At 36.5% G+C, this 26,950-nt stretch overlaps 1 protein-coding gene across 2 annotated transcripts in view; it reads right to left on the reverse strand.

Moving 5' to 3' along the window:
* Positions 1-26,950, reverse strand: part of DNAH7 (dynein axonemal heavy chain 7) — a 260,013-nt gene that overhangs the window by 208,200 nt on the left and 24,863 nt on the right. For both annotated transcript variants that reach the window (XM_027054285.2, XM_015077964.3), the window contains 8 exons: positions 26,612-26,759; positions 18,219-18,306; positions 16,992-17,172; positions 14,830-14,905; positions 13,213-13,338; positions 6,669-6,788; positions 2,003-2,186; positions 1,219-1,398 (listed from right to left, as the gene is read on the reverse strand). In XM_027054285.2, coding sequence (XP_026910086.2) covers positions 1,219-1,398; positions 2,003-2,186; positions 6,669-6,788; positions 13,213-13,338; positions 14,830-14,905; positions 16,992-17,172; positions 18,219-18,306; positions 26,612-26,759 — 1,103 coding nt within the window. The remainder of the gene's footprint in view (positions 1-1,218; positions 1,399-2,002; positions 2,187-6,668; positions 6,789-13,212; positions 13,339-14,829; positions 14,906-16,991; positions 17,173-18,218; positions 18,307-26,611; positions 26,760-26,950) is intronic.

Consider the following 26,950-nt stretch of genomic DNA (forward strand, 5'->3'; position numbering starts at 1 on the left):
AGAAAAGGATGGCCATCTTAAGAATTTATGACCACCAGCCTATTCTCAGATTTGGGTAAGCATTCACACGGCCAGTGTTTTCCATGAAATTCTCAGCAAGAATTTTGTTAAAAATCATCCTTGGTAAGGGGCGCCTGGGTGGCTCAGTCAGTTGGGTGACCGACTTCAGCTCAGGTCTTGGTCTCACAGCTCGTGAGTTCGAGCCTTGCATGGGGCTCTGTGCTGACAGCTCAGAGCCTGGAGTCTGCTTTGGATTCTGTCTCTCCCTCTCTTTGTCCCTCCGCTGCTTGCACACTGTCTCTCTCTCAAAAATAAACATTAAAAAAAACAAACAAATGTCCTTGGTCTGCAGAGGCCTCCAGAGTAAAATATGCAAATTCTAAAGGAACCACTTTAAATTAAGGCCTCAAGGATTTCCCTGCATGAAGTTCTTACATTTGTAAGCCCATAATAAGGTAGAAAGAGAGGAATGTGAACAGGGAAGGGCAGTGGGGAGCAGGGAGAGCTAAAATGTATCACTAATATTCCATTTCTCTAGTTAGATTGTAAGTAGATAGGGGTTAACTTTACTACCACTTAAAACTACACAATAGTCTCTTGGACTCCTGTATACATGAAATATTTGTAAACTCTTTTAAAACTAAAACAAGAAAGCTACTGGTTGGAGTTACAAATCTTGAAAACCTTTCAAATTAAGGAATTAGACACGCTCATTTCATATACTAGATTGCAGTAACTACTTTTGAAATGTCATAGTTCAGCATAGCTTTGTTAAATAAATGGCCAAAGAGAGGAGGGAAGTAGAAACTATGATTTGGAAGTACAGAGACATTACTACTTATGGGAAAAGATATATGAGGAGAGTCTCATCAACTGGGGGACAGTTTTACAGAGCTAGCAAAGTGTAATGGAGGTCTATGGCATGGCCTGTGTGCTACAGCCAATACTCACTGATTGCTTTAAACCTGGTCACAACTTAAAACTTTCCCTTAAGAAAATTCTCAGTCTAGTGGAAGACTAGACTAAGAAACTAGGAATACTGTAAGAGCAGCTAATGGGAAAATAGTATTTTTTTTAATTAAAATTTTCTGATAAGTCAATGTTACTATAACGGCCATTTATATTATGCAAAGCAGACGATATGTGTCCACAGCTTTTAGAGGTTGAAGTGAATATCATCATGAAAATTCAAACAATCATAATATCCTTGTTACTTACCCATTTGGAATACAATTTGGTCTCAACTCTTGGCACAAAACTGACAGCCTTAATCATGATATCATACACATTTAGAAGGATGTCTATATAGTCACTGAACTCAGGTTCAAACTTAATGGTGTCATTTTCAAGAATCAGCCTCATGATGAAACCTGGATGTTCAAAAGCTCTAACAGAATCCTGCAAAAAATATTCATAAGTGTATGTGAATATTTATATGAATTGGGAGAGACTCAAGAGTGCACTGGTCCCAATTAGAACACATGGGAACTCACCCTTCCTCTTATGCCCTAGACAATTAAGCCAATGAGGAGCTCTACTAAAAAGGTCAAGAGCAATTTCCAGCTAGACTTGTTATCTAGTATTCACTGGGCCTACAGATCAATTATAGTGTCAAGGTTCCAGAAAAAGGAGGATATGCATAGCAGTGGGGCTCTAGAATCACATAAGAAAGAGTCCAAGAGAACATTTAAATTCTTAGGACCACCCAGCTCACATTCTAACAGGACCTTCTTCCAGAAAGAAAAGAGTTCCTTGCAGAAATCTCCAGCCATCATGACCCAAATTTCCCAATAATGAGAATTTTCACTTCCCTTCACTAATCCGCAGCAATGTGATGAGAATCCTATATCCTGAATATTCAGGTTGACGCTAACTTTTTTTACAACAGGTAAGTGGTCTAAAGATTTACTTCCTCATCTTCTACTGGTAGATTTTTTTTTTATCTTTTCCCTTTTGAAAATAAATTAGTAGATGAATACTGGTGTAACTACACCATACTTACTGGTGGTCGTGCAATTAGGTCTGTGAAATCCTGCATGGAGACCAAAGTGAGTTCCTGCAGCTGTAAAGTCATAAGTGTAGCAGCGCAGTTGAAAAAAGATTCCAATTTGGCATTGCTGTCACCAATTGGCAATTGCTTTTTTTTATTACCTTGGTAATAAATATTCTGCACTTCTGGAAACCACCTTGAAAGCACAAAAGACTTTTAGAAGTTAATACTTTCAGTGAATTACTCCTTTTCCATTAAGCATTAACAGTAACTTCTGGACATCCAAAGGTCTTCACAGAGAGCTGTATTGCTCACTGACATTATCCACCCTCTGAAATGTAAGCAGTAGCATATTTCACTTTTGCTAGGAAAAGAAATGTTCAGCATAGCCGATAGAAAATGACTCAACAATGTGATGCTGTAAGAAAAAACTGTAAGTCTAACTCCTGAAACTATGATTCCTATACTACTGAAATAAAAACTATTGGATATTACAAAATACTCCTTACCAGTCCCTAAAATGTTCCTCAGGGAACGAATTTGTTAAACGTAAATGTAAATATCTGATTAGACCAAGAGAGTTATTTGGTTCAACCAAATAGGTTGAATTTTATCCTATGCTTTTTCACAATGACTTGAAAACAAGACAAACCAATAAAATCAAGTGTCTATGTTCTTATTCCCCTCAACGTGAAATCCTGAAAGAATGACTGATTTAAAACAAAGTTTCAAATGTGTATGTATCTTTGTAATAAAAGGCTAACAGTAAATTTATAAACAGAAAAATTCAAGTTTTCAATTTATAAAACCACTAACACTACAAAATTAAGGAATGTTGATATTTCTTTCATAAGAGATAATGGATTTTTTAAAAGTAGAGTGCACATATTTTCAGGAGTTGCCTGAATGCTCCAAGAGAGATCTAAATATTAAATATATGTATTCATTCCTTTAACAAATACGTGTTTAGCGTCTATTGTGCATTAGGAACAGTGTCACAAGAGATATAAAAAGATATGACATCATCCTTTCTCTTATAATAATGAAGGCAATGTGTCATAGCAGAAAGACAGTCTTGAAGTCAAAGGATTAAAATATAATTTTCCATGTAAGTAACAGAGAAGGGTTTTATAATGAAGATGGCATTTCACTGAAGGATGGAAATGAAATGAGGAAGATTGTGAGAAAACGACCTGAAGTAGAAGTAGGATAATAAGAAAAAAATAGGTGGATAAGTGGGGCTAATATATGTGAATCATTTCATTGTCTGTAATAGAGAGAATATAAAGATTTCTTCCTAGAATAGGAAGAAATAAGTGGGAGAAAGTCTGTAAGGACTTTTGCACAACTTGAGAACTAAACACAAGAAGTTGGCACAGCCTCATGCTCCAAAATAAAGCCATGGTAGAAAATTCTCTGGTAAGTTGTCATTGTTTAAGCAATAAATAAAGAGGACAAGAGGCAAATACCAAGTAGTGAAGGGCAAAGCTAGATTAAGAAAGGAGACTGAGAGACTTCCAGTAGTTCAGACAAGAGATGGAATAAGTTTGGGGCTATATCACTGGATAAAGCGTTTGTCTTTTTTTTTTTTTTTAAAGAAAATCTAAAAATTTTTCAGCCATTGTCCCAAAGGCTCCCTATTATGTATAAAACATTTGGTACAAAATTGTTACTCAGTCTTCAAAGTACTTACAGGCTAATGGAGGAAAAGACAAACACATAAATACGTATTATAACAGGAAGGAATTCTAACAGAATAAAGTGTCAGAGGTATTTAGAAGGGAGAGATAATTTTCAAGAGGTAACAATAGAGATTTCACAGAAGAAATGTCATTTGGACTGCACATTGAAGGACAGAAGAGAACCTTCTCCAGTAATAAGAAGTACCATAAATAGTGTGAATCACAATATTTTGGTGATGGCATTCAAGAAGCTTTTGTTCTGTTTAATTTCCTTAACCTCTGATTCAATTTGATATAATTACATGTGCAAAGACAGCAATGCTAAGAAGGAGGCAACTAAACAACTTTCAAATTTTCCTAGAATCCCCATCCTACATATATAAAAAAAATAATAACTATTTTAAAAATCAATAATTGGGGGTGCCCGGGTGGCTCAGTCAGTTAAGCATCTGACTTTGGCTCAGGTCATGATCTCATGATCTGTGGGTTTGAGCTCCGCATCGGGCTCTGTGCTGACAGCTCCGAGCCTGGAGCCTGCTTCCGATTCTGTGTGTCCCTCTCTGTCTCTCAAAAATAATAAACATAAAATTAAAAACCAATAATTGGTTAAAAAGGAGAACAAAGAGCCTTTACCCATTGAATACTTAACAGTGGTAAGATACAGTTACAAACTAGTCTTAGAAGTTATGTCCTGTTTAACATGACAGTTTCTCCAGGCATGGCCCAAGGTGAAAGCCTTTTCAGAACTGAGAATGCAAGAGATAGGTTAGGTCCAGGTTGCAAAAGACCTTAAAAAAGGTTAAGAAATGTTGACTTATTTGGTCAATGAAAGGTAAGCAATGAATTAGGGGTTAAGATTCATGTGCCAGTAGTTTGTAGGCTACCTGGGAGATTAAAAGAGCCTGCCCCGAGTAGTTGCAGTGGGAATAAAGGGAAAGGCGTACACACAGAAGAGGCTTCTGAGAGAAGATAAAAAAAATAGTTGGTTGTCCTAAGTCTCAAAGAATATAAAAGGATTGAAATCATACAAATTCTAAATCAGTAACAGAAGGACACTCTGGAAATTTACAGATACATGGAAATTAAACAACATAGTCCTAAAGAACCAGCCAATCAAAAAGGAAATCACAAGGGAAATATGAAAATAATTTGAGATGAATGAAAATGAAAACTTTACCAAAAATCACAGAATGAAAAAAAAGCAATGACCAGAGGGAAATTTATAGTGGTCAACACCTACATTAAAAAATAAAAAAGATCTTGGAGGGGCACCTGGGTGGCTCAGCAGTTGAGTGTCTGACTTCTGCTCGGGTCATGATCTCATGGTTCATGGGTTCAAGCCCTGCATTGGGCTCCGGGCTGATGGTGTGGAGCCAGCTTGGGATTCATTCTCTCTCTCTCTCTCTCTCTCTCTCTCTTCTGCCCCTCCTGCACTCACGTTTTCTGTCTTTCTCAAAAAAAAAATAACTTTGGGGGGTGCCTGGGTGGCTCAGTCAATTGAGCATCCGACTTCAGCTCAGGTCATGATCTCACAGTTTGTGAGTTCGAGCCCCGCATCAGGCTCTGTGCTGACGGCTCAGAGCCTGGAGCCTGTTTCGAATTCTGTGTCTCCTTCTCTCTCTGCTCCTCCCCCACTCATGTTCTGTCTCTCTCTTTCAAAAATAAATAAAAACATTAAAAAAAATTAAAAAAAAAAAAGAAACAGTGGCACATGGACCTAGAAAAATGGGTTTCCAGAAGGTAAGGGTGATAAACCATAGCAACTACTGCATAACAGCAAAGGATGAGTATGCAAAGAAAGGTCTGGGTTTCAGGTAGAGGTCATAATTAATCATTTACTAATTGTTTCTTCATTGTGGTGAGGTGATGTTCTGCCTTTTAGCCATGATAAACACATTCTGGCTCACTATTTAAAGTATGGTCAGAGTGTTGTCTGAGAGTCAATCAGGAAGCATCAAGAGATACAGCTCATCAGTCCACAACTCTCAGCAAAAGTTTTCAATAAAGGTCTGTACTCTGCTCTGTACTTTGACACCCAATTTACCAAAATTTACAGTAGTAATATATTCCTGAGGTATAACTCTGAAGTTATAGATCAAGAAAATGTACTTGTATTCTGTCTTAAGAGGTCATTTTATTCTCTGTAATGATAGGGTTTCATTCTACATCTCTCCTCTGTTTAACGTTAACTAAATACTAATATTAAATAAAAGTCTAGATTCTTTCAAATAATGCCAAAGATTTGATCATATTAGAGAAGAAAAAAAGATAAAGGAAAGGTTCAGTCTTCAACTATCAGGATATATTTCTAAATAACTTTTGGAAATCATGAAGCCATGCTAGAGTTTCATGGCCTCTGTTATCTGCAATTTGACCTAATTTTAATGTCCTATTTATAATAACCTAATAACCCACGAGAAAAACAGTTTTCCTGTATTGTTTCACAGCATATCGTCTGGCACCTAGATCAATAATTTTCATATCTGGCTATTCCATTTTGAAGGGTCAAACCCAAAAGATGTTGAATTAATCATTTGAGAGGTCTAACCTCTCAATGTCATTGTAAACTAATTTAAAGAATATATTTTCTCCACCTAATCATGCTTTAAACTCTTCTGCATCCCCAATCCAAAAGCAAAATCAAAGAGTTACAGAGCCTTACACATATTAATAGATGTCATAAATATCTAGCAAATGGATTAGTTGATGATCATTCCTCCCATTACATTCAACCCCACTCTCAGAGCATTAAGTAGAAACCAGACATTGGGGGAAGAAAGCGCTATAATCATTTTAGTTTCTGCATCATCTGTGCTGTGGAGGACATCTTCTGGATGGACATTACAGACCAAGGCACTTAAAGACATTATATTTAATTCTTGAACAGGAATAATTAAAAAAAATTTTAATGGGATTTTCTAAATGCATTTAAAATATAGTTCCCCACCAATCACATTTTTAAACTTGTTTTCTTCCATGAAACTTCAAAACTTTACATTTTAAGTAGAGTCTCTTTGGCAGATTCCATGTGTTTCATGACAATGGTCTGAAATATTGATAGCTCTAATGCATCCTGGCGATTATGAAATTCTTCTATATCAACTAAACGTAATTTTCTGCAAGAGATAAAAATGAACAATAATTAAGGCAGGAGGTTTTTTTTGCATTTAATATTTTTGTTAACTGATCTCCTCCAAAATAGGATATTCCTAGGCTCATTAAGGTTTGTGTTTAATAAAATATTTAAAAACCTGAGATTTTAAAAAGTAATTTTAATTTTAAAATAATTAATGTAATTAAATTCAATAGGAACACACGATCATGAAATGTCACTGTGAAATAGAAGAGAGTTGACATGTTTTTATTTTGGGTTTCAAACTGGAACAATTAAAAAACAGGAAAAGAGGTGAAGCTCAAAGCCTACAAAGCTCCTAAAACAAAAATTGCACCCACTCTGAAAAGAAAGCAACCTTAGATTTGAGGGTGTCATGGTGTGGCAGAGTTCTCGCACGTAAGACCTACTGTATCAAAATATTTTGATCCTGTCCGGTTTTGATTTTTTTTTTTTTTAAGAAAACACAGTGCTTACTCTAGTCAACAATTCTCCGTACAACTCCTTTTCTGACTACAGTGCTATGGATCTTTGTTATACATGATTTATACCTTTAAGATTTTCTGTTGGGAAAACTGGACAGCCACATGCAAAAGAATGAAACTGAATCCGTATCTTACACCCTACACAAGAATTAACTCAAAATGGATTAAAGACTTAAATGTAAGACCTGAAACCATAAAATTCCTAGAAGAAAACATAGGTGGTAAGCTCCTTGACATCAGTGTTGGCAATGATTTTTTTTGGATCTGATGCCAAAAGCAAAGGCAACAAAAGCAAAAAATAAACATGTGGGACTACATTAAATAAAAAAGCTTCTGCACAGCAAAAGTAAGTCATTAACAAAATGAAAAGGCAATCTACTGAATGGGAGAAAATATTTGCAAATTAAATACTGATAGGGGTTAATGTAAAGAATTTATAAAGAACACATACAACCCAATAGAAAAAAAATCTGATTAACAAATGGGCAGATATTTGAATAGACATTTTTCCAAAGAAGATATACAAATGGCCAAAACGTACATGAAAAGATGATCACTAATCATCAGGGAAATACAAATCAAAATCACAATGATATATCATCTCAAACCTGTTAGAATAACTGTTACAAAAAAGATAAGAAGTAACAACTGTTGGTGAGAATGTAAAGAGAGAATTCTTGCGTACTCCTGTTGGAAATCTAAATTTGTGCAGCCACTAAGGAAAACAATATGGAGGTTCCTCAAAAAACAAAAAATAGAACTACCATGTTATTATCCAGCAATTACATTTCTCAGTATTTATCTCAAGAAAACAAAAACACTAATTCAAAAAGATTTATGCACCCCCATGTTCATTGCGTTATTTATAATAGCCAAAACATGGAAACAACCTAAATGTCCATTGCAAGATAAAGAAAATGTGGTACATTTTGTGGTACATAATGTATACAACAGAACATTATTCAACCATAAGAGAATGAAATCTTGCCACTTGAGACATCATGGGTGGACCCTGAAGGCAGTATGCTAAGTGAAATAAGTCAGACATAGAAAGACAAATACCTTTATGATCTCATGTATATGAAATCTAAAACAACAACAAAAACAAGGCTCTCAGATATGGTTGGTGGTTGCCTGAGGCAGAGGCTGGAGGGCAGGCAAAATGAGCATGGGGGGTCAAAAGGTACAAATTCCCAGTTATAAAGTAAGTCACAGGGAAGTAACGTATGGCATGGGGACTAGGGATAATAATACTGCACTGCATATTTGAAAGTAGCTATGAGAGTGGATCTTGAAAGTTATCAACAAGAAAAAATTTTTTATGTATGAGGGTAGATGTTAACAAAACTGTTGTGGTGATCATTTTGCAATATATATACAATACATACAAACATCACATCATTAGGGTGTATACCTGAAACTAATGTTACATGTCAATTCATTTTGGAATTCATTTTGCCACTCAGCCACCAGATCAATTTTCCCTGCAGCTCCTTAGTGTTTGACTTGAGGCAGAATTCTAGGCATAGGCTATCCATCTTTGAGGTTTTGAAATTGAAAGGCCTTTTCACATGTTTTAGAGTTCAACAACTTTCCATGAAATCCCTGACAACATTTCCCATTTGGTCCATAGTCTGAATTGTTATGAAGATGAGAACAACACGACCAGATACTCTTATTCTCTCAGGATGATCCCAACAATAACCTAGCAGTAGAACAATAGTTTCAACCACTGGTTTAAGACTATAGGAGTAAGGGAAAAGATTGCTACTTTGCATTAGTTTGAACTTGGTTAGCTAGAGAAGAATGTTAGGTTTCTAGGTCTCAAAGTTTTATGATGATGAGTCCTCTAACTGCCAAAATCTCTTCTTCATCTCAATTATCTATTAATAGAACCAAATAATAGGCCAAATCACTCAGGTCCTGAACCCTAGGACCTTTGCTAAAGGAAGATGCCATGTGATGTTCATCACAGGTTGAAACACACCTTGACCCTTGGATCAATCACTGATTTCAAGCAGGAGGGATTTCAACAGTTCAGGCCCAACACTGCACACTTAGCACCAAGTCCGTCTCTGATTTTGTTCTCCTGTTCTCAAACTTAGTATCACTTCTTAAAGGGAACAAGTCACCCTCCAAATTTCACCCCAAGTGCCTGCATTTCTTGTTTGTTCCCTGAATTTTTCCTTTTCTTTGAAACACGTTTTGTTCTTGCCAGTCCCCCTCCCTCGTTACATTCAAAACAGCACACTATAGACCATGTTTTGCACTTGATTTTTTCCCTTACTACATCCTGGACACTTTATACATTAGCGCATTGAGATTGTGTTCATTTGGATTTTACCGCTCTGTAGTATTCCATTGTGTGAATGAATGTACTATAACTTTTATCAACATATAACTTTTATCAACTATATCTTTTATCAACAAATGCCACAGCAAAGAACATCATACCTATATCGTTTCCTACATTTTCAGGTGTATCTGTAGGCTAAGGTCTCAGAAGTCAGATTGCTGGACTCAAATGTCAAAAAAAAATTTAATTTTGATAGCTGAATTCCCCCTCAGAAGAGTATCCATTTCTCCAAGCCTTGCCAACTAAATGTGATGGCAATATGTTGGAATTTTGCCAATCTGATAGGAAATAGAAGGATTTCTCAGTGCAGTGTTTATTTCAATCTCTTTCCATTTCTCTTGTGAGTTAGATTAAGCATCTTTTTAATGCATTCAGGGGTGATGGAACTTGTATCTTCTGAATCCTTTGGGTAAGTGAATCCAAATTTCAATCTAGAAACATTTTCTTGGGCTCACCTTAGTCAAATCATGAATTTGAAAAAATTCATTTTATATTTTAACATAAGCTTCACTTAGACTTCCTTTTATATTCAACTACTGTCATTCATATTCTATGATAATTTCTACATATATATACATACACACACACACACTTCACACATGTGTCTTCATATATACATACTGTTTTTCAAGCAAAAACACCTGTGTGCTGCATAGGTTATAATTGCATTGCAAATGATATCTCTGACATTAAGTGGGTTCTATAAATCTAACTACTCAAAGACATGAACTTGCACATTCCCATCTACAGAGCATCCCCTTCAGGTTTCCACACATGCATTTTTACAGTCATTCGGATGATTTTTGCATTACCATTCCCTAACCCACTGCCACACATGGAGATGTCCTATATTTTCAAGACCTGCTGAGAGTCAGGCCAAATGACTGTCACCTAGAGGAAAGATGCCCTGTATATTCAACACTGGCTCCTACTCCGAGAGGCAGTACTCTTGACTGCCCACCACTCAACATTCACTTAGAAAAGGTGACTCATGTCTACAAGGGCAACTTTGGAGTTTGCTACCCATAGAAGGCAAAGCTCCTTTCTCATTTGTCTCTATCGTGGATTCTCTGAGGTTTGCTTCAGTTGCTGCTACTAATACCTCTGCCGCCATGAACATGGACACCAATTTGGGGCACATCCATTCTTTATTGTGGTTTCATCTCCACTTTGGAACTTTGTCTTCCCTTTCCTCCTCTCAGTTTGTCTCTTGCAAACTTCTGACATCATCCAACAAAAGTGTAGCCCTTTATGGAAAATACGAGGCACTGAAGCCTGGCCTCCTAGCCTCCAGCACTACGTGTGGGTGGATATAAAAGAAAATGGCTCTGGTAGTATGGTGAAAATGAACCGTATTCCTGCATGCCAGCGTCCCTTGTGAAAGTGACACACTACATGGTACGACCTCATTACTGCATGCAAAATTAAACCATGAGTCTTTTCAGGAAGTATTTGAGCCCCAGTATCCAAAAGAAAAGAAATGAGAAAAACACAGGCAAGGAGATAACCTCTCCCCCTTCCAAAAGCCAAATTCAAGTGGTCAAGAAATCTACGTTATAACAATGGAAAGCCAAAAGGATGCCCTTTCTAACAATCTGCAGTCTGACCAGCAAAAGCCATTTTTGTGCTATGTACATGTGTACATTGTATGGATACACATATGTATTTGGTGATAGGAGATATCCCAATGGGTGGTTATCATGTGTCTTTGGCTGGGCTGGTGGAAAGAAGGGCAGAGATAAGGAAAAGAAAGGCTGGTGGAAGTCAAGCAAAGTAAAAAATACTGGACTTAAATATACCTGATCACATTTACAGGTTTATATAAAGTTACATCTGCATAAAAAGCTAGAATTAAAAAAATTTTTTTTAATGTTTATTCATTTTTGAGAGAGAGAGAGCATGGGCAGGAGAGGAGCAGAGAGAGAGGGGGGACACAGAATCCAAAGCAGGCTCAAGGCTCTGAGCTATCAGCACAGACCCCAATGTACGGTCGAACCCATGAACAATGAGATCATGACCTGAGCCGAAGTTGGACGCTTAACTGACTGAGCCAACCAGGCACCCCTAGAATTTGTTTTTTAAAAAAGGCAGAAAGGGACAGAGTGAGGGAGGTGAGGGGCCTCGGACACCACACGTCATTTTACCTGTGGAAAAACAGAGACCTAGGGAGGGAGGACAAGGGGTGAACTAGAGAGCTTAAAATCAGATGGTGGCCAAGCTCCAGCAATCTTGGATGGCTTCGCTTCCTGGAACGGACCTCAGGGATAGCCCTAGTAGGGCTAGAAGGGGCATACTAAAGATCCTAACTTTGGGAAGAGTTCAGAGAAGTTGGTCAGTGAGGTGCCCCTAGCGTTGGTCCAGGGCTTTCCCAGGGGAAGACAACAGCTGCCTTCTGCAGCAGCCACAGCTCTTAATGCACTTCTAAAGACAGCAGCTTTCCTTTGGCTGGTTTTGGGAGGCAGAAACATGTGCTCATTCACTATGCCCTCCTGCCTGCAGAGCAATACATGGAACAAAACCCAGGAGACCCTGGAGAGCAGGTCACCTGTAACTGGGGCTGCAGTTGTGGGGGTTGAAATGGTTGGGGTGGGGTGGTGAGAATAGGCCCAGGCCACCTTGGAAACAAGGTGCCATCTCCTCTACCATAAGGCAGGGCCCATCCAGGTTCTGAGGTCCCTGAAGGGAAGCCTTCTTTAAGAAAAGTAAGTATAGGGGCGCCTGGGTGGCTCAGTCGCTTAAGCATCTGACTTCGGCTCCGGTCATGATCTCACGGTTTGTGGGTTCGAGCCCCACATTCGGCTCTGTGCTGACAGCTCAGAGCCTGGAGTCCGCTTTGGATTCTGTGTCTCCCTCTCTCTCTGCTCCTCCCCCACTCATGCTCTGTCTCTCTCTCAAAAACAAACATTAAAAAAAAAAAAGAAAAAAGTATAAATCTGTATTATTTTTGTATATTTTATGAAAGCCTCTGTCCACAGGTGCATGTTGCTGGGATGCCCCGCAGTGTCTTGGAAGAGGCCATACAAGGGGGCGGAATATGGAGCAGGAGTTTCTAAACTGTGCGACCACCTGTCCTCAGCCCTAGGACCCAGGGTCCACAATGCCCACCAGCATCCACCTCCAGCCGTGCCAAGCACTTGCTACGTGTAGCTGGGCTGTCCCCACCATGACAGTGTCTGTGAGGTGATTCATAATCTGTATCCACTTGAAGACCCAGGAACTTCAACTCCTGCCATTCAGGTGGGTAATATTTACGAGGTTTCTACCCCGTTTAGGTGATTGTAGCAGCTAATGTTCTGTGGGATTTAAAACACAGCATGACGATTCAGCCCTTTAACTGTGATTACCCCTTAAACTGTGTGTGGTAATGGGGTATGGGATATGGGGGTAGAATTGGGTTAGAGATAAAAGGCAATGTTCGTGTTTTACCCTACTTCTACATTGCTGATTTAAAACCATGTTTGAATACTGATGTTAAATTTGTAGTTTATTGATTTGTAGTTAAAATAGTAAAAGAAATAATTAAGGTGTGACAAAATAGCTTTCATCACTCTTTTGAAAAGAAGCTCCATAAAGCCAGAAGTACTCACTTAAAAGTATTGTGCCACAAAGCTAGTACAGCCAACATTGTAGGGTTTATTGCGTTCAAGTGATCCTTAATGTAATTGCTTGCAGCTAAAAAAGATTTCCTCCAAGGTTTTGGAAGAATTTCCATCCTGAAAAGAAAGAAAAAATAATCATTTATCTTTCAAAATCAAAAGAAAGTATTGTTATAGTGTCCTTTTTTGAATAATAATGGCTTCATTTTAATAAAAAGTATGACATATCCCTTGCTGTAACAAAACACACAATTATGTATTGAAATACATAAAGGTCATACTTTCTATGGTTCGGTATAACTTTAGAATAATTAACACATATGAAATTAGACTTGAATCTTTTTTTTTTTTTGAAGTTTTAAGTAATCTTCACGCCCAACATGGGACTCAAACTCATGACCTGAGATCAAGAGTCACATGATCTTCTGACTGAGCCAGCCAGGTGCCCCATAGACTCAAATCTATAATATATAATATAACTAATTTTTCCTTTAAATATTTGATCAAGTCCACAAATAGTTCATAATGATCAAATAGAAACAGAAGCAGAGTTTTTTCATGTCTTAAAAGAATTTCAAGACACTAAATATTTAAGTTTTTCTGCTTTTTTTTTTAAACATTTTAAGAACATAGTCCAGCCCACCTGTGGAAATCCCCTTGAACTTAACCTCTGTTAATGTGTAAAGGACACTTCCCAAATCACCAGCACTAATGTCCTTATTTGAAGACATTTACTGCTTAACTCCTATGACTTGAATAGTCATCCTTAATATATTAAGGATTCGCCATTTTCATCTTTCAGAGTATATTTAAACATTTACATTTGATGCCTACAATTTTTTAATTCTCACTGATTTTAAACACTTAATCTTGTTTTATTATATAGTAAGCTTAATTCAGTTTTTCAGTTGTAGTCATATTACCTTTCCAATTACAAAAGATGATTTTTGTCTTTCCCCAGGAGAAAAGCTGTTTTCCACAGAAGATATGTTGGAAGTGGCTACATATCTTTTTGTGGCTGTTATAGGAAAACAACCTGAGGCACTTTTAAATAATATGAAAGAAGAAAAACTGAATTGTTTACTAAACCATAAAAACATAAGTTCTATTCTTTAAACTATTTAAGAGATTTATTCCTAAATGTTAATTATTTTAGGAAAATATATAGCTAGTGGGTTTTTCTATTATATGTTCTATATTTTAATCTATGTAACAAATTGCCATATACTCTATATGTGCATATTTTTTGCAATGTTTGCACTGTGTTTTTACGCATTCCAATTGCCATCAAGCTTTTATACCACTATTATATGTGAAGCCTGTGCTAGTAGCCTTGGAAATACAAAGATCTGTATCAAGTTCTTTCACCAGGGTATTTATGTTTTAACCACATAGATATCATCTGTCTGTCTACCCATCTATCCCTGGATTTGTAAATGTAACATATTAGGGCTTAAATACATAAGTATAATAAGAATAATCAGTTGTATATGAGGTACGTAAGTTATAAGCGTGTACAGGAGAAAATATAACGAGTGTGTGAATCTATCTACACCTACACAGGAATGGTCACATAATCAATATTCTTTGAGAAACTTGATCACTTACTCAGCACGATGGGGTGGAAGTTCATCTGGTTTTTTATCATCCTCTTTTTCTCTAGGATCTTTTAAAACAAAATCAACTAAAAAGAAAATTGAAAAGTTCTGGTAAGTAACCTTATATTAATTACAGTATATTTCCAAGCAATTGCAAAACTAATTGCACTAAAATCAATTATTTAAATTATATTATTTAAAATAATGGAGTAATTTGTGCATTTATGAATATAAAAATATTTATGAGAAAAATCTGTAATGTGTGTGCCTTTGAGAGTATGTGTTCTCTTAACAATGTGTCCTTATTATTTCATTTGAAAATAATGATTGCTTTTAAAATTACATTTTCCTTTATAGCTATTCCACCAAAAGTAGTTCTCACTGAAGGTCAACAATACAATCATAGTAGTTTCCTTTCACTGAGGAAACATACATATTGCTTTGTTCTCTTTTAAGTTGCATAAAACAATCCAGTTATCAAATCAGTGAAGGGAGCTACACTTCAGCTTCTATCTTCTGTGGTCATATTAATTCACAGTTAGCTCTAGTTTTCCTGCCTGTCATTTAAGATGCTCTAAAATGTAAATATATTATCACCCCTCTGCTTAAAATCCTTTGGTGACTCTCCTTTAAGTTTGAATGCTTTAAAGAGACCTAGAAGGCCCTTCAGATTCTGTCCCCTTCCCAAATGCACCCTATGCTTTGGCCATCATGACCACTTGCAAGCCCAGAAGGAGCTTTCACATGTGTCTTCCAATGTTCACACCATTTCCTCTACTAAGCACACTCCCTAGCATTCAGTTTGTGTGTCAAGACGATTTAGGCACGTCCAGAGTTCTTCCTACCAAATCAGGCATGAGCTCTTCTCCCTTACAGCATGTCCTCTGTTTCCCTCCTCATTGTGCCTGCTATTTTGTAATTAGTGGTTTGCCCATCTCCCTCATTACAATGATGAGCTCCTTGGGGGCGAAGATTTGGCTTTTTATCTTTACATTACCAGGACACTCAATAAGAGTCTCAAATCCAGTAAATGCCCTCCTACCCAAAAGGAATCCGGGCAACTCCAAAACATGATTTCTCCAGTTTTAAAGCTGACATCAATTATATCAGGTTTATAATACCGATTAATTGGAGAACTTTTTCAAAAAATATATTTTTGAGAAAGAGTGCATGAGCAGGGGAGGGGTAGAGAGAGAGGGGGCAGAGGATCCAAGCAGACTCCCACTGACAGCAGCAAGCCCAATGTGGGGCTCGAACTCACAGACCCTGAGACTGTGACCTGAGCCAAAGTCGGATGCTCAACCAAGAACTTTTAAGTATAGATTCGAAGGCCCTGCCTCCAGAGATTTTAATTCAGATGGGTTCAGAAATCAGGATGTTAAAAATTATTCTGATGATTAGTCAGCCTTAGAATCTATCAGTCTATGCCAGGACTCAGCAAAATTTTTATGTAAAGGGCTTGATTATAAATATAATACTTATATATTATTTATAATATTGATTATAAATTAAAAAATACAGAGACAAGGTGTCTATCAACTATTCATCTCTGCTCTTTAAAAAAATTTTTTTAACATTTATTTATTTTTGAGAGACAGAGCAAGACAGAGCATGAGTGGGGGAGGGGCAGAGAGAGAAGACGACACAAAATCCGAAGCAGGCTCGAGGCTCTGAGCTGTCAGCACAGACCCCGATGCGGAGCTCAAACTCACTGACCTCAAGATCATGACCTGAATCAAAGTCAGACGCTTAACCAACTGAGCCACCTAGGTGCCTCTCATCTCTGCTCTTATAGCTCAAAAGCAGCCACAAACCATATGCAAATGAATGTGTATAGCTATATCCCAATAAAACTTTATTTACAAAAACAGGCAGTGAGCCAGACTTGGACCTGTGAGCTGTAATTTGCCAACCCCTGGTCCATAGCAACAATTTTTACTTAATCACTTCCTGTCCTTTGCTGAGAAGATATAACCCTACAAAAAAAAAAAAAAAAAAAAAAAAAGATGGAGTTTTACATTTTTTGCAGTACTTTATTAATGAAATTTGCCTAAGATCTCAAGCAATGAAATAGCAATGCAAGAAGCAGTATAATATAATAGTTTCAAGGATAGGTATTAACTTTCAGTTAATAAGACACATTCGAGTTAGAAAACAAAAATACTGATTTACCTATGGATTTTTTTACACTAAGAAGATAATCTTCTCTCATTTCATCAGATAATGCAAGTATGCTGTTAGTGAGGACTTTTAGATGTTGGGGGACTAAATTCAATACGTGCTCTAGCCAAGAATCTTCCATTGGGGCTACGTGGTCTGTATCAATTCCATGGTGAATATAATAGTAATATCTCTGCATATAGAAGATGGAGAAAAAAGATGGGTTTAGTCCTATCATTGTGTTCATCAAAAATAAAACTAGTGAGAAAAATCAAAGTTTTAGGAAAACAAAGTATTTACAAATCATAACAAAGTACTTAAAAAATACATGATGTTTCATGAAAATTAAAGCCCTTACCTCAGTTGATAACTATAAAATATCAAGTTATATTACCAAATATATAACATACTAAGCAGAACCCATGCTGAAGTAGAATTTAGTGCTTTATAAATATGTAAAAGTGTGGTAAATTAATTTTTCTTCTTTTATTATTGATAATCAAGTCCATCTTACAAGCTGCAAGTGAACCAGTATCCCTATACATTAAGCTCAGAAATCTATGACAGGATTTAGGAAACTTCCAATTGGCTTATTAATAGTCCATATTATAATTTTACAGCTGCTATTAAAGGTGTACATAAAATATTCATTTTAGGACATAATAGGATTTCTCTAGCAATGGACATTCAACTTTGATATATTTTCGCTAATTTTTACATGTCACTTATGAGAAAAATTTTAAACATCAAAATATTTTTTCAAAAACACTCTCAAATTAGTAATGTGAAAGTCTTTGACATTTATGTTTAAAACAATTCTTCTGTATTTGAAATACTAGAAGAATTGTATTTCTAAAGTAAGTTAATATGCTTTGTGAAGTGTCCATTATGTAACTAAGATAGTTTCCCATAGAAGAATAAAGACACATAAAAGCTATACAAGACTGAGGCTTATTTTAACAAAGGGAACAAATAAACCGGAGATTCTTTAATTGTGGTCTTAGGTGGCAAGGGAGACAATGATCTTAATCTAATAGAACAGATTAACACATATGAAATTAGACTTGAATCTTTTTTTTTTTTTTGAAGTTTTAAGTAATCTTCACACCCAACATGGGGCTCAAACTACATCTACAGAGTTCCACAAGAGAGGAGCACAGAATAATCTCAAAAGTATAAAAGTATCTTCAAGTGCTTCCTTTACATTCAATGATAGCGACAAAAGAGACAGCCCATTACCAAGATGTCTTTCTCTATTGCAGAAGTGGTCAGTTTTGGAAATGTCCTTTCATCAGGGCTAGCTGAGTCTAAGACAGCATCTTGTTGCCTAAGAAAATGATAAACACACTATTCAACTAAACATGAAAGGCAGTCAGAATATACATTAATGGATATATAGCTGACCCTTGAACAACTCAACTTTGAACTGTGCAAGTTCACTTATACATATTTTTTATTGTACAGTGTTGTAAATGTATTTTATTTTTTTCTAAGTATTTTCTTTAGCTTATTGTAAAACTACAGTATATAACACACATTAAAAATATGTGTGAAATGACTGTTTATATTATAAGGCTTCTAGTCAACAGTAGGCTATTAATAGTCAAGTTTTGGGAGAGTCAAATGCTATACATGAATTTTCAACTGTGGTGGGGTCAGTGCCCCTAACCCCTAAGTTGTTCAAGGGTCAACTATAAAAAAATCAGGACCGTTTCCTATTAAATCATAAGAATGAGCTGTTGAACATTTTATTTATAGTGCACATAATACATATTTGTTTGATACCACATTCTTCCCAGAACGCTTCCTCTTTATTCATAGAGATAGTTACATTGGAAGTGATTGCAAGACCTAATTCAGAGGCTACATTCTTCTTGATGGGCTTTGCTCATTCTTCCTTATGACTCCAAACTCTCTCTCTCTTCTTTGAAATTCTATAGGAGTACTCTTGCAGTATTACTAAAATATTTATAGTTATTTATAAATAAGGGATTTAAAAGAGCACTGATGGAAAATATTATAAATGTAGACACAGATAAATTCTTGAAAAAATCATTTCTCAGATATCTAAAGATATATAATACAAGCTAGCAAAGAGTAACATAGCTTATACATTCCTATGTATTTATTATTGGCTAACTGTTCATTAAATACTACAGGGTTGAGAGCTATAATTCAGTTCAAACTCTATACCAGATACGAGCCACATTTTGTGACTTCTTCTGGGGCACCACTGTGGAGAAAGACATAGTTCACATCTTCATGAAAAAGAACAAGTTGTTCTGGGATGGCTTTAACTTCTTTATCATTAAATGTGTCATGCTCTAGATCCCAAGTTCATCTGAGATGGATACAGGTCAGTGATGCTATATAATAAAATATTCCCTCCCACTAACTACCCAGTGAGTGGAGACTGGAGGCTTATTGAACATCTGTCTGAGATACCATACTAAGATAGATACCAGGATGCATCGTCTAAATTATTCTGTCTTTTGCAAATCCAGGAGTCAAATACTTTGTGAACTTTATACTCATTTTTTCAATTATATGGATCAGGGAGAAAAGAGTCAATGCAATAGCTCAGGTAATGTCTTAGTTTAATTCAGTACATAGTAGATGCTTAACAAAAGTTTATCAGACATTTGGGAACAAGAATATAAAAGGAGCAGTGGAAGATCTTCAAGGTATTCTACACTTGGAGTGAGAAGGGTTGACTACTCTAATTATAAAAAAAGTCATCTCATTATTTTGATTATACAGTCAAGAGGTACTAATTCAACAGTATGGACTTCAAGAATCAGGACATCTGCATGCAGATTCTGCCACCATAATGTATATGATCTTAATAACTGTGTTGTCCATGTTTTTAATGGAAGAAAGTCTCCTGTTATTTACCTTGCTAAACCCAGAGAGTCCAACAAGCTTCACCCTCTGTGTGAGTAATGCCTGCCTAGAAGAGTGCAGTAAGGTCAGGGAAGGTGAGGAGGAAGTTGGGGGCTATAGGGCCAGCTGCACAAGTTATTGCAGCCATAATGAAGATCCTTTCAGCTCTAAAACTCTAGGATTCAATCATTCCATGGCTATAGGCTAAGATTCTGCTCTCTAGAAACAATAAAAACTTTTTATTGATCACCTAGTCAGGCCCTCAACATTTTCACATGTTATCTCTAATCCTCACACCTATTGTTAGAAGAGACAGAGAAATCATCACAGATGAGCAACTGAATGTCAGAGAGATTAAATAGCTTCCCCTTTGTGTTTGTTAATTAAGTACAAACAACAAGGATTTGTCCATCCATATGTGCTTTCAAACTGCCATGCTCTTTCCAGCAGAACAATATTCCTTTCAGAAATAAATCTAAAGGCGACACTTTACCTGACTAAAGAGAAAATATGATGTACCTCATTTCCTAAAAATGAAAAACTATATTGATTTTCTTTATTAATTCAATAGAGATATTGAGTCAAGATGGTGGCAAAAACATCCCTTTTTTTCAAGTTTCCTCATGAAAATGGCTGTAATTTTAATCAAGGACTGTAAAGAGACTAGAGGATCATCAGTTGAGATATTTCAACAAATTTCTGGAACATGAAAAGAAGAGAGAAGACAGATAAACCAGTTGAAAACACCATAGCCCATAACTCATGTAAGAAGACAACAAATCTGCCTACGAGATCCTTAGGAAAGGCTCTGATCTTGGAGTCGGCAGGTACCAAAGAAGAAAATGAGTAGAATGGCTGTAAATAAGGAACTTATTTTCTGAACTTTATGCCAGCAAATTAGACAACTTCAGTGAAAATAGATTCCTAAAAAGAAAAAATACCAAACATGACTCAAGAAGAAATAGAAAATCTGGATATATAACAAGTAAACTAATTGAAGGAGTAATTAATAATCTTCCCACAAAGAAAACTTCAGGTCTGGTTGGCTTCAAAAAGTTCCATCAAACAAGGATGAAATAATACCAATTCTACCTAAACTCATTCAGAAAAGAGAGGAGGTAAAAACACTTCCCAACTCATTTTGAGGCCTACAGCCAAAGACATGACAATAAAAATACAGACCTGTATCATTCATTAATATGGACTTGAAAACCTTGAACACAATATTCGCAAATCAAATCCAGCAACACACAAAAAAGATTGTACATAATGACTAAGTGAAAGGGATGTAAGCTTTAACCTGAAAGGCAGTTAATATACTATACTGAAAGATTAAAGGACAAAAACGAATTCTCATTTCAATGGACACTGAAAAAGCACTGGACAAAAATCCAGCATCCATTTACAATAACATCTCTCAACCAACTAGGAAAAGAAACAATCTTTTCAACTTGATAAAGGGTATGTGAAAAACCTACAAGTAACATCCTACATAAATGTGAAAGACTGAATGGTTTCCCACTAAGACTGGGAAGTCCACTCTCACCAATTCTATTTCAAAACATACTGAAGAACCTAACAAGTGCAAAATGGAAAGGGAGAAAGATGGAAGACCCTGGACATGAAGTAAAACTGTATTTGTAGACAACATAATTGTATACATAGGAATTCTAGGATATCTTTTAAAAAGCTCCAGAACTAGTAAGCAAGTTTAGTAAGGTCTTACAGATAGGAGATCAGTAAGTAAAAATCAGTGGATTTTTCTGTATACTGGCCAAGAACAATCCAAAAATTAAATAATTCCATTCACATCAAAAAGTACTGAAGATCTTTTTAAAAGAAGTACAAGACATATATTACAAACACAAGACATTGCATTGCAAGGAGCAATTAAAGAAAAACTAAATAAAAAGTTCATGTTTATTGACTAGAAGATTCAATATTATTAAAATGGCAATCATCATAAAATCAATCTACTAATTCAATACAATGACTACTAAATCCTAGTAGGCTTTTTTTTTTAAATTGTTTTTAATGTTTATTTATTTTTGAGACAGAGAGAGACAGAGCGCGAGTGGGGGAGGGGCAGAGAGAGAGAGGGAGACACAGAATCTGAAACAGGCTCCAGGCTCTGAGCTGTCAGCACAGAGCCCAACGCAGGGCTTGAACCCAAGAACAGTGAGATCATGACCTGAGCTGAAGTCAGACGCTTAACCGACTGAGCCACCCCAAGGGCTTTTTTTTTTTTTTAAATAGAAACTGACAAGCTGGTCTTAAAATGTATATGAAAATTCAAAAGACCTAGAATAGCCAAAGCCATTTTGAAATAGGATAATAAATGTTATGGACTTAAACTATCTAATTTCAAACTATAAAGTTTGAGTGATCAAGACAGAATAGTAGTGGTGTAAACATGGAAATATAGACCAATGGACCAGAAACAGAACCCCATATATGGTCAAATGATTTTTGACAAAGGTGCCAACCTAATTCAATGGGAATAGTCTTTTCAACAAAGGGGGCTGAAACATTTAGATATCTATATGCAAAAAATTGAACCTCAACCCTATCTCATACGATAAACTAAATCATGCACATAAATATAAGAGGTAAAACTGTTTTAAGAATAAACTAAGAAAACATAGAAAATCTTGTGACAGAAAAGGATTCTTAGATAGGACTCCAAAAGCATCAACCAAAGAAAAAATTAATAAATGTGAGCTTCATCAAAATTTAAAACTTTCACTTTCCAAAAAATACCATTAAGAAAATGAAAAGATAAGTCACAACCTGGAAGAAAATATTTTCAAAAGATAGATCTAATAAAAGACTTGCATAGGAAATATTTCAAGCACTTGTACAATGCATTAGTAGAAAGATAAACAACCCAATTTTTTAAAAGTGGACAGGGGTGCCTGGGTGGCGCAGTTGGTTAAGCATCCAACTTCAGCCAGGTCACGATCTCGCGGTCTGTGAGTTCGAGCCCTGCGTCAGGCTCTGGGCTGATGGCTCAGAACCTGGAGCCTGTTTCCGATTCTGTGTCTCCCTCTCTCTGCCCTTCCCCCGTTCATGCTCTGTCTCTCTCTGTCCCAAAAATAAATAAATGTTGAAAAAAAAATTTTTTTTAAGTGGACAAAAGATTTAAATACACATTTCAAAGAAATTATAAGAATGTCAAACAACCACCAGAAAAGATGCCCATAATCATTAGTCATTAGGGGCATATAATTTTAAAGCCATAATGAGATAAAATAACACATCTACTAGAATGGCTAGAATAGGCAAAACAAAACAAAAAAAGTGTGGACAAGGATGTGGAAAAACTAGAAACCTCTTTGTACACTGCTTGTGAGATTGTCAAATGGTGTAGCCACTTGGAAAACAGTTCAGCAATATCTTTAAAAGTTAAACATATACCTACTATACAATGATTTCTATAATTTGGCATCTAGCCAGGAGAAATGAAAACACATCCACAAAAAGAGTTGCACTCAAATGTTCGTTCATAGCAGCACTTTCAAATAGCCCAAAACTACAAAAATAAACAAAATGAATGGATTAAAAAAACATATTCTAGGAATCCGTTTATATAAAATTTTAGAAAGGATAAAACTATAAAAACAAAACACAGATCAATGATTGCCTGGGGCAACCAGTGGTAGAGAGAATTAATGGAAACGGACAAAATTTTTATGGATGATGAAAATATTCTAAACCTAGATTTTAGTTAAGGTTGAACTGTAGAAATTTACTAAAATTCATTCAATTGTACACTTAACCTTGAGGAATTTAATGGTATGTAAGTTATATCTCAAAGAAGCCGTTTTTAAGCCTCTCTAGAAGGCTTTGAAAATAAAATATTCAGGAAAAGAAAGACAGGTTGACAGAGTACAAATACAGAGTGCAAATAAAGTAATGACAAATAGAGTGATGTAGGCTTCTCATCAACAATGATACAAGTCATGGTGGCTACAGTTGATAGTACTCTATTATGTGACTGAAATTTGCTAAAAGTAGAACTTAGGCGTTCTCACACACACACAAAAAAGGTGAAGATGTGAGATGATGGATGTGTTAACTAACTTGACTGTGGGGATCCTTTCATAATATATATGTATATTCTCACATCGTACACTTTAAACATATCCCAATTTTATTTGTCAATTATATCTTAATAAAGCTGGGGGAAAAACAATACATAAAATAAAAATATTAACCAATTTTTTTGTCTTTTAAAGTTTATTTATTTTGAGAGATAAAGAGAACATGTGTGTGCAACCTGAAGAAGGGGCAGAGAGAGAGGGAGAGAGAAAATCCCAAGCAGGCTCCATGCTGTCAGCACAGAGCCCAACACTGAGCTCGATCCCATGGACTGTGAGATCATGACCTGAGCAGCAATCAAGACTCAGACACTTAACTGACTTAGCCACCCAGGCGCCCTGGCTAATATTTTTCACCCAAAGTTTTCAGATATAAGGTAAAAATTGCAATTATCCTTTCATTTTGTAGCCAGCTTTGTCACTAATTCAGGGGTAAGGACAAAACAGAGACCTTTACAGAGATGAGTGTCTCAAGTTAACTCCCCGTAGATTCTCACTGAAACAACTACTGAAGGATGAACTTCAGCAAAACAGAAAATGCACCCAGAAGAGTAGAATGCAAAGGCAATTTTCCAAGAAATTAGAAAACGTGTTAGTAAATCTCAGCGTTAAGAAAAAAAGTATGGGGAATATAAGGACCTGCTAGAACTAAAATATTATAAAAATATTAGTAGAAATAAAATGAAGAATGATCACATGGAGAATGCCAAGGATAGTTTAGAGCTAAGTTAGAGCAGTCCAAGATCCCTTTGTGTTGTTCAGGGGCAAGACAGATAAAATTGAATTTTAAACGTTGAAAAGTATAAATTACAATATGCGGTTTTAAATATTAGGGTAACCAGGGGTGCCTGGGTGGCTCAGTCGGTTAAGCATCCAACTTCAGCTCCGGTCATTATCTCAAGGTCCGTGAGTTCGAGCCCCGCGTCGGGCTCTGTACTGACAGCTCAGGGCCTGGAGCCTGCTTTGGATTATGTGTCTCCCTCTCTCCGCCCCTCCCCTGCTTGCACTCTCTCTCAAAAATAAACATTCAAAAATATTAAAAATAAATAAATGTTAGGGTAACCACGGTGTTTGATAGCTTTTAAGCCAATAGAAATAAAGGGAGAAGAGAGAAAATTCAATTCAATAGAAAGCAGAAAAAAGAAGAAAAAAGAAGCAAAGGCAATATAGTAAATAGATAGTAAACACAAAGTACAAAATAAATTGGTAGAAGCACACATGTATATGAAATGCCAACAACTATAAATGGGATTAAACATAATACTAAAGTATAGAAACTCTAAGATTGAATTTCAATATATCTATCCATATCCTATTCATAAAAGGCATAACTAAAAAATGACATAAAATGGCTAAAAAGAGACTACTGTTTCTTTTACTACAACAACAAAGATAATCTGAAAAACCTCCCAGTACCATTCTATAAATGTTGGAGAATATGGCACGTTCCTTTTGAATGCCTAGATGAGCTCACAAAAAAAAAAAAAGAAAGAAAGGAAATACTCAGGAGAAAAAAAAATGGAATGGCAATCATCAAAATCCTGAGGCTACATTTATGGGGTCCAGGGCCTTGGACTTTAAAGCCCATGTCAATCAGAAGGTGAGGAGATGATTCCATAGGGCTGAGTGAAATGAAGAATTCAAAGTGAGGCCCCTTGTGTGAAGCTAAAACCCAAGACCGGCTCTATCCTCAAGCAGATAAGGACCAGAAGTGACAGGCACAGGAAGTTGTGTCAAGAAACATCATCTGTCTTAGCCAGGATGCTGGGCACAGAAAAAGTTGCTTCCAAGACTTTGTAAGCTACCCAGCCCATGGTTTGGGGTCTTTATTTCACACAGTTTGCGGAACGCAAGAGTGCTTAATCCAAAAAAGTGGGCCAAGCTGGTAAGATCCTACGGGCAAAGGCAAACTTCAAACAACTCTAGCAGAGGTGCACACCTGCAAGCCGGCTGCACAGGGCTCCCACAAAATCCCTTTGCCAGCCCACAGTACCCACTGTCCCCCTTTCAAGGTGGCCATTTGGCCACTAAAGTGCCACATGGGGACAGTAAAACAGGAATCTGTGGGCAAGTTACTTCCTGCAACGTGTCATGAAATTATGTTCACAAATGGCAGCTTGGGTGCCTAGAGGGTCATAAACAAAGAGTGTAGCAGGCATCTAGCAAGAAGCAGTGAGGAAACAGGTAAAGAGGCACTAATGACTTATATCTGCACTGCTCTTCTAAGCGGACTTACAACTCAGAACTGGCAAGCCCAGCCCTGCTCACAAGGCTGATCGCTTCACCCCAATTCCTTGTTTTTCTAGACAAGGAGACCCCCAACACCACATTACCTGAGCAGAAGAGATGGGGGTGGGAGGAAACCCACACCTTATCTTCCACCAGCCACGGTGGCCATGAACAGAGCTCCCAGACATTGTGCTCCCTCAGCGAACATCAGCATTAACATCAGTACCTTTTTCGTTTGTGATATTTAATAAGTGAGACACACTTCATAGGGTTAAGCTCAGTCTTTATTTGTATTCTGACCTCACTCCAACAAGGCTTTGGGGCATCCTTAGAGATGCATGGAATGGTTATACTTTTAGATAAAAAGTTACCCAGGGTTCTAACAAGGTTAACACATACTGCTTAGCTTATAGAACTTACATAATGACATTAACAAGAGTGCTTCTAAAGTTTTCTCGTTCTTTATGTGGAAATTTGCTCTTGGATTTGGAAGTAGATGGTCCAGCATAATTATCCTCCGTTTGGTCTAGTATTTTGCCCTTTTTGCCAAAATGTTCCATGTATTCAGCTTGAATTTTTTTTTAAAAAAAAGCATAAGTTAGTCATCTAAAAAGTAAGCTAAAACATTTAAGTGGTTAGAATAAAATGCTAAAGCAACTTTCAAGAAAAAGCTACACACTGTAAGTTCTCAAGTTACCATAAGTACAATTACCTTTCTTTCAGTATTAGGAAGTTAAACATAATAGAAACCTCTATTTC

The sequence above is a fragment of the Acinonyx jubatus genome, chromosome C1 (genome assembly GCF_027475565.1).
Source record: "Acinonyx jubatus isolate Ajub_Pintada_27869175 chromosome C1, VMU_Ajub_asm_v1.0, whole genome shotgun sequence".
NCBI classification, from domain to species: domain Eukaryota; kingdom Metazoa; phylum Chordata; class Mammalia; order Carnivora; family Felidae; genus Acinonyx; species Acinonyx jubatus.